The following is a 13,470-nucleotide window of genomic DNA, read 5'->3' as shown; positions in this document are numbered from 1 at the left end:
AGTTTGGATTTATAGTAAAGTTGCCAGCTATATCAAACTAAATGGGTGTTTCATCCATATTGAAAATATTTTCCAATTCATAGGATTTTTTGATTTTAAAGTTAGTTACAAATTAATTGAATTTCTTCAACTGTTCTTGAATTTTACTTAGGATAGAATTTTTAGAAAATTCTAGTGTTTCAATACCAATTTGTATTTTTTCAAAAATCCTATTAACCAATAATAAGAAGTTTTAAAATTTTCTGTAAGTTCTCTATAAAGTTTTAGAATTTACATCTTTCTTAAAATTTTTAATATTTTATTTCATATACAGTCAACTCTTATTATAACGAACCCTAGGTTCTAGACCTTAACTTCACTATAGGGCTATAGTAGGATCCCACTTATTTATAATAAAGGTCACTGTAGAAAATTGGCCCTTTACTAATTGTTTTTACCTTACTTTTTTCTTAAATTCTATTGGTTAATTAGCTAAAAAGGAAAAAAATCATAACAATGTAACATAAAATTTTCTTTTATAGTAGGATCTGCAAGGAATTTTATATATAATTTTTACCTTAGGCTTGGAGGTGACTTATCTTATAAGTAAGTGGGGTCCTGCTATAGTGAAGATTTTAAGTAATTTGATTGGTTAATTCGTTATAGTAAAGGGAAATTTATTATAGTTGTCTGAAAAATTCACAATATCAAGAGTTCGCTATATCAAGGTTTGACTGTAATTATATATGATACAACTAGACCTTGCTTCTTTTACTTAATTATTTAATTATACAGTCTTTTTTAATATTGGGAAAAAATGCTTTTTGATCAAAACTAACTTGCTTACTTTTTCCATTAGTTTTAATATTCCAGGTCAAACTTGCTTTTACCCAACGTCCTACCATATTATAATGAATATCAAAATGTTCTACTACTTTATTATTCTCATATTCCTCTGCATATTTAATAACCTCTATCTTTTGTTTTATAGAATATAAGGTTTTTTTACATTTAACAACTTGTTTTACCTTACAATAAGCAACTTTTCTTAGCATTTTTTATTTGTTGCACTTGGTGTAGTAATTGGCATAGTAAAACAGGTATTGCAACTTTTACATAATGTATGTTAAATGATTAATGATCACAGAAGTCATGTTAAATGATCAGTAATTACAGGAGTTATATTGTTTAATCTTTTTACTAATACGAAATTTAAACTTTTAGCTATGAATTTTAAAAAAGCTAAACTATTTGAAAATAAACAATGTTATAACAAAAATAAGTTGCTTATTTTTGAAGAAATACGGTATATTAAAAAATATTAATTTAATTAAGAATTTAATAATGAATCTAATGGTATAATTGAATGTATATATAATAAATAGTAAATTAGATTACAAAATCTTTTATTAAATATAAATACTATATAAATACTATATAAACAGTAAAAAAATTTAAGAAATATAAGAGGTTTATTATATCATTATAATATCATCAACATTTATCTACTGCATATTATACTGTATTTTATAGTAATTTTAAAAATTCAATTTTATTTATATATATATGTTGTGCGTCAAGTGTCGATTTGCGTCAGATGAGCCGACGTGCGTCAGATGTAGATTGATACCTGACGCGCGTCACTTGTAATATAAAATATGCAAAATTAAGTTATAATTAAATTAAAATTTTCAAACTTAAACTAAATTTCTTTATTAAATAAGTTTATTAATCTTGTTAAAAAATATATAACCCTGTAATATTAAATTGATTAGACTCAGTTTCATATGGAAAATACTTCATTCAAAATATTAATAAATTACAAGTTTTTTCAAGTAAATTTACAATATTTAATTAAACATAGATTAAATAGCCATAAAATTTCACAATATGTGTAATTTATTGTAACAAACAAATTTACTTACGTAATAAAAAATAATTTTATTATTAAAAAAAATTTTTTTACCATAGGAGAACTTTATTGTGTGATTCAAGTGACGCGCGTCAAGTATCAATTTACATCTGACGCACGTCAGCTGCATCTGACGCAAATCGACACTTGACGCACAACATATATATATTATCAATTAAAAAATATCATATTAATATCAATATCTCTTTTTTTTAATAAAGCAATTTTTTATATAAGTTTTATTTCTTATATTGGTATGAATCAATACTAACTAAAATAACTAATTATATTATAATTACTTAAGAAAATAAAAATTATATCACTAAAGTTTTATATTATACTATTAATCAAATTTGAACTGCAAATATTTATATATTAAATATTAAAGAAAACTAATAAAATTGAATTTAATTTTACAATATTAATAATAAAAATAGAATTTTTCTAACTATCACCGGGGGTGATGATCACTGATGACTGAAATTATGACGATCGACCAGCATTAAAAAAATAGAGTGCCAGTAAAATTTGATAATTCTGGCCAACGGTGATACTCACCCCCGGTGATTTGAAGTAAAAAACATAAAAATAAGTATCCAAATTGCTATAGTAAAAGATATTATACTAGAATTGATTGGACTTTTTACACAATTTATTATAAAATTTTATTATACTAATATTGGATTAAATATAAAAGAAATTCATTTTATATCACTTTTAATAATAAAATTCAAAAATTTTTTTACAATCACTAGTAATAACTTTTAATTAAAATGGAAAAAAATATTAAATTTAAAATATTACAAGCCAAATAATTATCTTTTAAAATAATATAAATTATTAACTAAAGAGAATAATAATCAATATATATTTTTATCTTCTAAAATCTATAGTTATTTCTGTAAAAAAGCATAATATTAAAGGATATAAGCAATATAAAGCTAAGTTAATTGATAAAAAAAATAATAACTAAATCTTAATTGACATAGTAGATTTAATAAATAATATTTAAGTAAGGTTTAAAGTTCAGTTTAATGTAAAATATTTGTTAGTTGCATATTTTTAATTTTTTATATAATCTGATTATTACTATTAAATATAATTATACAATGATTTACTAATTATCACAATCATATAATAAATTTTACATTTTTTACAATAAAGTGTTAATTAATTTTAAATTATGTGAAATATAAAAAATTGTAATACTAGTGATTATTAAAATATATATATAAATTACATATAAAAAAAAGTTAATTTAATAATAATTTATTAGCTTATATATGTATTTTTCCTAAAAAAAATCCTAATTTTTAGGAATAATTTTACTGAATTAGAAAATTTTTTTAGGAAAAATATATGATTATATTTAGAATTGTGTAGAATTCCTAAAACACTGGTAAAAAAATGATTTATCCTACACATATCTTACACATATCAAGTATCAAAATGTAGAAAATCATATATAAATAATACATATTATATATCGCACTATATATATATCATACATATATGCACGATAGGTATACTATATATACGTCTCAGATCGATTCATGCCTCGATTAGCTCACGACTACATTGAGATTGTCATGCGTACCTCATTTAGAATCATTCAATAAAGTCTGTTATAAGTAAACTTTTTTTCTCAATAATTAAACCACTTTTTGTAACATAAACAAACTTGTGCGCCATAATGAGTTACATGTTTCCTGAAATCTTTATGTAAATCTGATTCATATTGAAGTTTATACTTGTATTTTATCTGAAAAATCATTAAATTTTAAGTCATTTTTCAAATGAAAAGATTTAATGAGCATGATTCTAATTAATCTGAAATTTTAGGATTGTATACTTAAAATAATGATAAATAAGTTTACTTAGTACTTAAAAATACATTAAAATTGGAAATTTTGATGTTTAATTATAGCTCATTTTTATTAGCAATTGAGGTGCGTCAGATGACAATCTCAAACTGAGGTGCGTGAGCTTCAATCTGAGGCAAGAATCGATCTGAGGCACAACATATATAAGTACCCGATATGTGTATGATATGTGTATTATTTGTGTATGATTTTCTACATTTTGAGTACCCGATATATGTAAGATATGTGTAGGATATGTGTAGGATAGACCATTTTTTTACCAGTGAAAATTAGGAAATTTTTTTAGGAAAAATACATGATTATTTATATATATAACTTTTGATTTAGAATTTATATACCAATTGGAAAAAGTTTTTTATAAATTAAATATAAAATTATATTTTATTAGTTATTACTTTTTTGCAAATTAAAATAGTAAGATAATAAGAGAATTATATTTCTAAATAAATTTTATTTTATTAAAATAATATTTTCTAAATAGATTTATATATATTATATAAAACTTATTATATTACTTATTTTAAAAATTAATTTTTTTTTTCAGTAAGAATTTTACTAATATATGAATTTCACATTTTTTAACCTAAAATTATAATTGATCGTTATATTGTTATATTAAAATAACAGGTATTTATTAACATTTTTAATATTGTATCACCGATTTTAAATTTCTAAAATGTTCGATCATATTCTTACTTACACATGCGATGTAACAGGCTAAACTTCTTGATTCAATAAAAATAATCATCTGATTATCATCTGATCACAATAATAAGACCACAATATGAGTATGTAGTCCAGGCATTTTATCAAAGCAGCATCAGCCATCGTCACCTGAAAATCAACTGTTTGAATTGCGTTTGTGGTGAAGTAAATGTATGACAATGTACTAAAATGATGCATATCACCATTTTCAGCAATATTACGTCATCTACATGTCACAAGATGGTCACAAGATATCACCAGCTTTCCAGTCATATCTTTGCCCTCCCCCCAGAAGATTTAGAACCCCCCTTTTCTCTCAAGAAGGAACATCAATAAAACCGTGACCGTTTTTACAGTTCACCTGACTTGAACCCTTTGAAACCGTGAGACGTACAGTACTTGAAAAAGTGTGCGCGTTGTGGTTTTTTTTATTGTTAACTTCTAAAAATTAGTTGAATATTGAAATGTCTACTGAAGAAGCCATTTTAAAAATGGTAGGTTATTTCATTATTTTATTTTCATAAAAAGGTGCACGCGCGATCATTGTTCTAGCGGTGCAAATGGCTACGAGAGTAAATTGTGGTTGAAGCTTTATTTATTATTATTATTTTTTTTACAATTACAAAATTAATATCTTGTAGAATGTTTATAAAGAAAGCCCCTCAAAATCAACAAAAATTGTTTCAAAGGATGAAGCTCAAACAGCTTCAGCAGTACCGACACCAACGCAAACTCAAACTCAGCAAAAAAGTACCACAGCCTCGATCCCACCCAGGTAAATATTTTAAATGTGTCAATATTATATATATTTATTTAGTTTATTTAAAACCAAAGTCCTTTTTTTTTTACATTTAGTTCTAGTGGTCAACAAAACGTTGTTCAAGTGCTTCCTTCTACTCCTCAACAAAAGCAGGATCCAGTAACGATCCATTCTAATCCTTTACCTATTCAACCGGCGCCAATTACTCCTCAACATGTTCAACAGCAAACACAACAAGTTCAGCAACATACTCCGTTAAGAACCAATTCATTATCTGCCACGACAACACCTCAGACAACACCAAGCGGAAAACCTCCCGTTGGTAGTGAAGAATGGCATCGACAGCGTCGCGAAAATCACAAAGAGGTTGAGCGTCGACGCCGTGATACGATCAACGCCGGTATTAATGAATTAGCCAAAATTGTACCTGGTTGTGAAAAAAATAAAGGAAGTATTCTCAATAGAGCAGTTCAATATATTCAACAACTTAAGGAGAATGAAGCTGCGAACATCGAGAAGTGGACATTGGAAAAATTGTTGACAGATCAAGCCATTCAGGAATTACAAACACAAGTGGAGATGCTCAAAACTGAGAATGGAAGACTTAGGGTAGAATTAGAAGAACTACAGGGTCCATCAAAAAAGAAGCAGAGAACTGATTGATTAATAACATTTATATTAAATTTTAAGCGTTGGTCATATTGTTAGATTAGAAAATTTGGAAGCTGGCTCATTATCTTTGGAATTGAATATAATTTTCTTTTGCAGTACTTGAAGCTTTTTTTGTTGGTGGACGTTTGCTTCCCATGTTATTTTAAAAAAATTTTTGATATCACATAGTTTTGTTTTTTTTCCTTTTTTTTTTATATGATATATGATATGATAATATATAGTATGAATGTTTCCTGGAATTACAGTTACAGTTATACTAACACCCATCTAGAGCTAACTGATGGTCTTAAAAGCTTTTTACGAGTTGCATTTAGTAAACCAGTGTGTTTTGTAAATTTCTTAGAGGGCAATTCTTGGGACTTTTATCAAATTCTTAACACAATAAAAGTATTACAAATTCCCTTTCTGATATCCAAAAGTATATTAAAAATAATTTCAATATTGCTAAAATAATAAATTTTTTAAGATTCAAACCGATTTTTAATTTGGTTAACATTGTTAAATGTTTTTGGCATGTTATTAATATTAAATATTGACACATACGACTATCACCTCCATAAATGCATGACACGAGAGCAATAAATTTTTTTTTTTTTTACTTGAATTTTTGTTTCTATCTATTGTTTTGTTGAAAAAACCACGTTGAATAGGTTTTTTTTTATTGAAACTCCTTTTGTTAAATTTTCAGTGCTGAAATATTGTCAGTTCGTATTTTTCCCTCAAGTTTTCATTTTCCACTTAATTTACTTTCTTTTAGTTTTTGTCCGATAACTTCAGCGCACAAATATGTGGGAAAAGTTACTGGCTTTATAGAACTGCTTCTTTCCCTTTTGTGCCTTATTCGACAGAGAAATTTCTCCCTTAGTTGATACTACATTGAGTATTTTTTTTTTTTATAAAATAGTTTATAGTTATTTTATTTAGGTACCTAAATAAGGAAAGTTATAGCAAGAAAGCCGTTTCGTTTTCAGGTTTTTGAAGGTTAAAAAGGTTCTGATTTAACTGATATTCACGTGAAATTTCTAAATGAAATTAGTTTTAAAATAGCGTAGTTGAAGATTTCTGAGCTTGTAATTAGTACGAGCACGGATGATTTTGTAAAAGGGATCAATCTTTAAGTAGAAAGTTAATGGTTAGTGATGATAATGATGTTACAGATATTGAGAAGTATGATCCTTATTTTCTTTCTTGGTTATTTGGTTTTTATAGTATTTGTAAGTTTTCCAATATCAGACCGTTATTATGAATTAATTTAATCATGCTAAAGATTACTCGGACTTTAATAAATATGATAATTGACCTCATTATATCATCATCAAAGTTCGTTTATATGGGTTTCTTGAAAATAATGTGAGATCGTGGATGGTGTTAGACTATTAGGTAATAATATTTTAACTTCTTTAATACGAACTAATATTATAAAAACAATTAAAAAGCTACAAGGAATTATATTTGCATAGCAACTTTTATTTAGACAATCCGGAGTTGGAGCAATTATTGAAATGTTCAGTCTATGACATACTTTGATGTTTATATAGGCAATAGCATTTAGTGAATAAGTATATACAATATATATTCAATTAGATAAACCAGGATAAACCGTCTCCTTTCATAAGATAGATTGACATTCTCTTGAACTTAACTATTTGTAAATGTTAGGTCTGGGATTAATATTTAAAGATCAATAAAGTGTTATTTTCATATTATCAAAAAATATTTGGCTGATTGGTTTATTTATGTAGCCATTAAAATTCTTAAAGAAGTAGTCTGAAATAGTAATTGTCAAAAGGGTGATAAATCACTCAAATCTGTAATGTTGTGTTAAACTATCAGACATAAATAGAACTAAAAAAAACATGAAAGTATTTTTAGATTTACAGTCAACTCCCTTAATAGTTACCTCAGATATAGTCTTATCTTGGCCCAAGTTACTAAATAAACTTGTTAAAAAACCCCCTCTTTAGATCCAAAATTATTAAGATATTATTTTAGTAATTACAGTATTAAATATATTATTTATATAAATCAGTAATAATATTATTATAGAAAAAATTGTTTATTATATTACAATTAAAATTTAAGAATAAGTTTATAACATACTTTTTTTTTAAATTAAACTCAAGTTTATATAAATTTCATAATATTAATATAGGATTTCAGATAATTATACTAATAGAAGTCACATCTATAGTATTAATTAAAAATTTAAAAAAATATATACAATTTTTTCTTTTAGGAAGTTTAGTTCTTTTATAATTAACTTATTAACTATTAATTCAAATTTTATATTATTTAATTTAATTTTATAAATAAACAAAAAATTTAAATAAGTTAAAAATATAAATATTACAAACCAAAATTTTCTACAGTCAACTCTTGTTATAATGAACCCTAGGTTCTAGACCTCAACTTCGCTATAAGGCTATAGTGAAGATTTTAAGAGATTTGATTGAATTCATTATAGTAAAGGAAAATTTATTATAGTTGTCTGAAAATTCACTATATCAAGGATTCGCTATATCAAAGTTTGACTGTAATAATAATATATTTTTATCATATAATCTTTTCATTATTCTTTTTTATTATACTATATATTACAGACTATAGTACTACTTCTCTATATATAATATATTTCTACATTTTCTATTAATTTTATTATTTAAATAATCCAATAAATATCTTAAATATAACATCATATAATAATATTTTAATTATTTTATAAGTTTTAAATACAGTCAACTCTCTTTATAATCACACATTTGGGACAGTCCATATTTGGTGATTATAAAGAGATGTGACTATATAAAAAATTTCTTATATTTGTATATCATAATTCTGGCCAAAAATTAACATAATTTTAGCCAGAATTATACTTAAAACTTTATTGTATCGTAACTTCTCCAATATTAATCGTAGAGAGATGATCTTACCGCCATTCAATTCGACTTGATGAGACAGTTCTAATGGTATAAAATATATCAAAATCCAACCACTATATTAATTTCCGAAATTAAAAAATATTAATGGTTTTTGTGAAATAACTCTGCCAATATTGATCCTAGAAAAATGATCTTACTACCATTCGATTCGTCTTGATGTGACAAATCTAATGGTATAAGATACATCGAAATCCAATCATTAGATCAATTTCTAAAATTAAAAAATATTAAATGGTTTTTAAGTAATAACTCCGTCAATATTGATCACAGAGAGATGATCTTATTACCATTCGATTTGTCTTGATGAGGCGATTCCAACGAGCTATAAATCGTCTTTTTACAATCACTAAGTACTGAGAAATCTAGCAAAATGTTAAATGGTGCAGTAAACGTAAATTAAGAAATATTATAATGCTGATTTTTAACATTTTGTTGAATAACTCGTCAGCCAGTGATCGTAAAAGGATAAAACTACCACCATTCGATTTGTCTCAGTGAGATAATTCTAACAAGCTATAATACATCTTTGTACAATTATTAGATGCCAAGTTATTTAATATATTCTTTATATAACTATGATTATAAACGGTTCTTTTTAATATAAGAGTTTTGAGAATATGTGTAATAGTGACTATAGATAGATTGTGACTATATAGGATAGATTTTAATAATAAGGGCAGTGACAGATATTACCTAATATTCTAGGGGGAGGGGGGGTAATTGAAAATCTTAGGTTACATATATACTATATAAGAAAATTACATATATAATATATCTTACCTGGGGGAGGGGGGGTAAGGTCTTATAATAAACTGATATTAGGTAATATCTGTCATTGCCCTAAAGTATTTTGAATATTCAACTGGTGTGACTATATAGTAGAATGTGATTATAACGAGAGTGACTATAGAGGGAGTTAACTGTACTCTAAAAATTTATATAATAAGAAAAATACAAAATTAAACTTTTAAAATTTACAAGATATTTGAGATATTATAATTCATAATAATTTTAATATTATTTTTTTTAAAAAATTTTATAAAATTTATAAAAAAAAAATTTTAATTTAAATTTAAAAATGAAAATAATTTATAAAAAAAAATTTCAAATTTAATAAATTTTAAGTTTAAATCTGAAAGTTAAAATAAAAAAAACCTATAAAATAAAAAATTTTAAGTTTAAAAATCAAAATAAACTGATTTATAAAAAAGAAATTTTAAGTTTAAAAGTTGAAAATAAAAAGGATTTATAAAAAAAAAATATAAAAATTATAAATTAAAATATATATTTAAATTTAATGAGAATTAAAATGAAATAAACTTGTTTTTTTTTTTTTATGTTTTAGGAGACATCAGCATAGCCGGTTCACTAGAGCTACATGGAGGGAGCACTACAACTTAAAGTTGCGGAAATGCACTCCTACCGTTGAGCGACAGTTAACCAAGCACCTACTCTAATTATTAAGAAGTAACCGAACGTACATCCCCCCTACCTCCTATATATCATACCGAAGACGACCCAAGTTTATACCCACACAAGGATGGATCGTAGTGTAGCAGAGTTTCTGACACAGTTATACTACCCACTAGCGCCCGTCAGAAGTGAGCAACTACCCACGTACAGCAGATATAACGGAGCAAACATCTAGAAGTCCTTCCATGATGGTTAACTTAGAGGTACTGCGATACTAAGACTACTAATATGGCCTCACTCAAAGCCCACTACAGGCCGCGATTACCATACCAGCCCACCATAGTTGTAAATCCCCAGTAGTAATAGTAGTGACTACCAGGATAAGTAAGCTTGCTAAGGGAATCTTTGGGGATGCATCACTTTTATTATAAATAACCAAGCCGATTAGGGATCAAATCCTTTGCCATACGTCAAATTCACTGAGAATCGAACCTTACCTTAGAACCTTATATACCTGCGAGCCTATGAACGTCTCCAATCAGCCTAAACCTATTAGAAGGTAAACTACTGCTAAGACATTGCACTTGAGACTTTACCATCTATGAGGACCATCTAGCGTAGTAAACTTCCACAGTAAAGTTTATCACACCCTTAGTGGTATCGTAGAGTGACCACCAAGACAAGAGCTCACCCAGATGGTATGCAAGCAGTGACCATCCAGACAGAACAATAGGCTTCCCAATGGTCTCATAGGGAACATTAGGAGGACATTATAACCCTTTGTTGAAATATGCCGCCGACCGGTACATACTAATTCACCATGATGCAGTCCAGCCTACACTAATCCCTGTACCTTCACACTATTGGTAGTAGTGTCCGCAGTAAAATTCTTTTAATTTCCGTGATCGGCAGAATCGAACCTGTGACCTCACTATACTCAGCTTCACGCGATCACTGACTAACCAATAACGAACAAGTGATCAACCCCAAATGAAATAAACTTGTATTTTATAACTGAATAATATTATATATGAAGTCGAAATTAAAGCCCAAAAGTAGAAATATTTCGACTTGGGAAGGTCAAAAGTCGAAATTAAAGTCGAAATGGTCGAAATTACATCATAGTCATATGATTTTTATAATTATAATTTAATATAAAATTTTAAACGTGAATAACTCCGTCAATATTGATGGTACAGATATGATATACATATCATTGGAATCCTCTCGATGAGCTGAATCCAACCGTATAAAGATCATAAAAATCGAATCACTGGATGCGGAGTTCGTTAACTTTGAATTTTAAAATTATTGTTTACTATAAAAATTATAAGACTATTTAATACCAAATTTTAAACGTGAATAACTCCGTCAATATTAATGCTACAAATATGAAATACATATCATCGGAATCCTCTCGATGAGCTGAATCCAACCGTGTAAAGATCATAAAAGTCGAATCACTGGATGCGGAGTTCGTTAACTTTGAATTTTAAAATTATTATTTACTATAATAATTATAAGACTATTTAATACCAAATTTTAAACGTGAATAACTCCGTCAATATTGATGCTACAAATATGAAATATATATCATTGGAATCCTCTCGATGAGCTGAATCCAACCGTGTAAAGATCATAAAAATCGAATCACTGGATGCGGAGTTCGTTAACTTTGAATTTTAATATTATTGTTTACTATAAAATCATATGACTATGACGTAATTTCGACCATTTCGACTTTTGGAGGGGCTCAAGTCGAAATCATTTCGACCATTTCGACCATTTCGGAGGTCAAAATTAACCAATTTCGGTTTCATGTATAAATAATATATTTTATTATTAAACTCAAATTATTTGCCAAAATAAAAAAGTTATTACTGAAATAGTAAAAATAATTTTAACAATTTAAATATAAAAATTTCTGATTTTACTAGTATAAATAAATCACATGATCATATCGCAATAATCGCAGTATTACAGTAAATTTTATTTTTTATTAATAAATTATAATTGAACTAAAATTCTAATAATTATCTAAATACAATATTAATTTCTTTTACTAAGAATCTTACTTTTACAATTACGTAAATTATAATTTAAACCTTAACATCCCTGTTATTTCCACTGATCAAAAACTAATATATCAGGTAGCTAGGGTTCTGCATGAATCAGTTCAGATTAGATTCAGATTTATATTTGAAATCTGAATCCGATTTGCAGATCCAAATTTAAAATCTGAATCTGATTTGTTTAATCTGATTCAAATCTAATTTCAGGTCAAATCAAATTTAAATTGGATTTAGATCAGATTCAGATAGTAACTCACAATTTTGCAATTTTTATTGGTTGACGATTTTAAATAATAAATAAAAAGTAAACCATTTTTCAGTATCTTTTAAAATTATTTTAATAAAATTTATTTATTACAATACTAGCTAGTACAAAGTTTATCTTAAATACAAACTGATGAAATTGGTATGATTGTACCATTTCTTAGAAAGTGGATAATTTTATCTATTTTTTTAAAATAAGTCTCACTGCATCTTTTCCTTTGGTTTACTTTACTTCAATTTCAAAATTCTAGTCATTTCTTCTGAAAGTTTTACGAAAAGAAAAAAATAAATTATTAAATTTATTAAAAAAAAAAATAAAAAAATTTCTTCAATCCTTCTTTACCTTAATTTCATGGAAACTCTATAAAATTATAAAGAAAAAAATAAATAAAAAAAGATAATAAAAACCTTCCAGCTTCCATCATCTTAATTTCAAAAGTCTGGTCATATTTTTCGTTTGATAACTCTAAAAAAAAATAACTATTAAAAATAAACTTATTAAAAAAAATTGACAAAAGCTCCATCCTGACCCTCTCTTACTTCAATTTTAAAAGTCCGGTCATACTTTATGTTTTTTTTAATGATTTATATATGCTTTATTGATATTAAGTTTATATACCATACAAACAAATTATTATGAGCTATATCCATCCAGAAGGATGCAATCATCAAAATACCAATACAAATAAAAATAAAAGTAAATAAAAATTATTGATACTATATTTATCTATAAAATTTTTTTTTTTTTTTCCATTCCTTTTCCTTTCAGAATTGATGAATTTAAATTCATAATAATGTTAGTCATATTGTTATTAGATCTGCTATAACATTGTCAATAATATTTTTTGTCTTCTTATAAGTCCAACTATAC

The 13,470-nt window shown here is 26.1% G+C and overlaps 2 protein-coding genes across 2 annotated transcripts; one reads left to right on the top strand and one right to left on the bottom strand.

The window, feature by feature from the left end:
* Positions 1 to 758: 758 nt before the first annotated feature.
* On the bottom strand, positions 759 to 1,034 carry OCT59_009210 (uncharacterized protein; the record flags this gene model as incomplete). Its single annotated transcript, XM_025325004.2, has 1 exon — positions 759 to 1,034. The coding sequence occupies one exon, from the start codon at positions 1,032 to 1,034 to the stop codon at positions 759 to 761; it is 276 nt and encodes a 91-aa protein (XP_025183258.2).
* Positions 1,035 to 4,784: 3,750 nt separating this feature from the next.
* Positions 4,785 to 6,411, top strand: OCT59_009209 (uncharacterized protein). Its single transcript, XM_066133387.1, has 3 exons — positions 4,785 to 4,973; positions 5,121 to 5,254; positions 5,335 to 6,411. Exons 1-3 carry the CDS (start codon positions 4,944 to 4,946, stop codon positions 5,900 to 5,902), a joined length of 732 nt encoding a protein of 243 aa, XP_065999829.1. The 5' UTR covers positions 4,785 to 4,943; the 3' UTR covers positions 5,903 to 6,411.
* Positions 6,412 to 13,470: the final 7,059 nt, after the last annotated feature.

This window comes from Rhizophagus irregularis, chromosome 17 (genome assembly GCF_026210795.1).
Source record: "Rhizophagus irregularis chromosome 17, complete sequence".
In the NCBI taxonomy this organism is placed as follows: Eukaryota; Fungi; Glomeromycota; class Glomeromycetes; order Glomerales; family Glomeraceae; genus Rhizophagus; species Rhizophagus irregularis.
The sequence above is the reverse complement of the archived record's forward strand: the minus strand, read 5'-3'. Positions and strand labels throughout refer to the sequence as shown.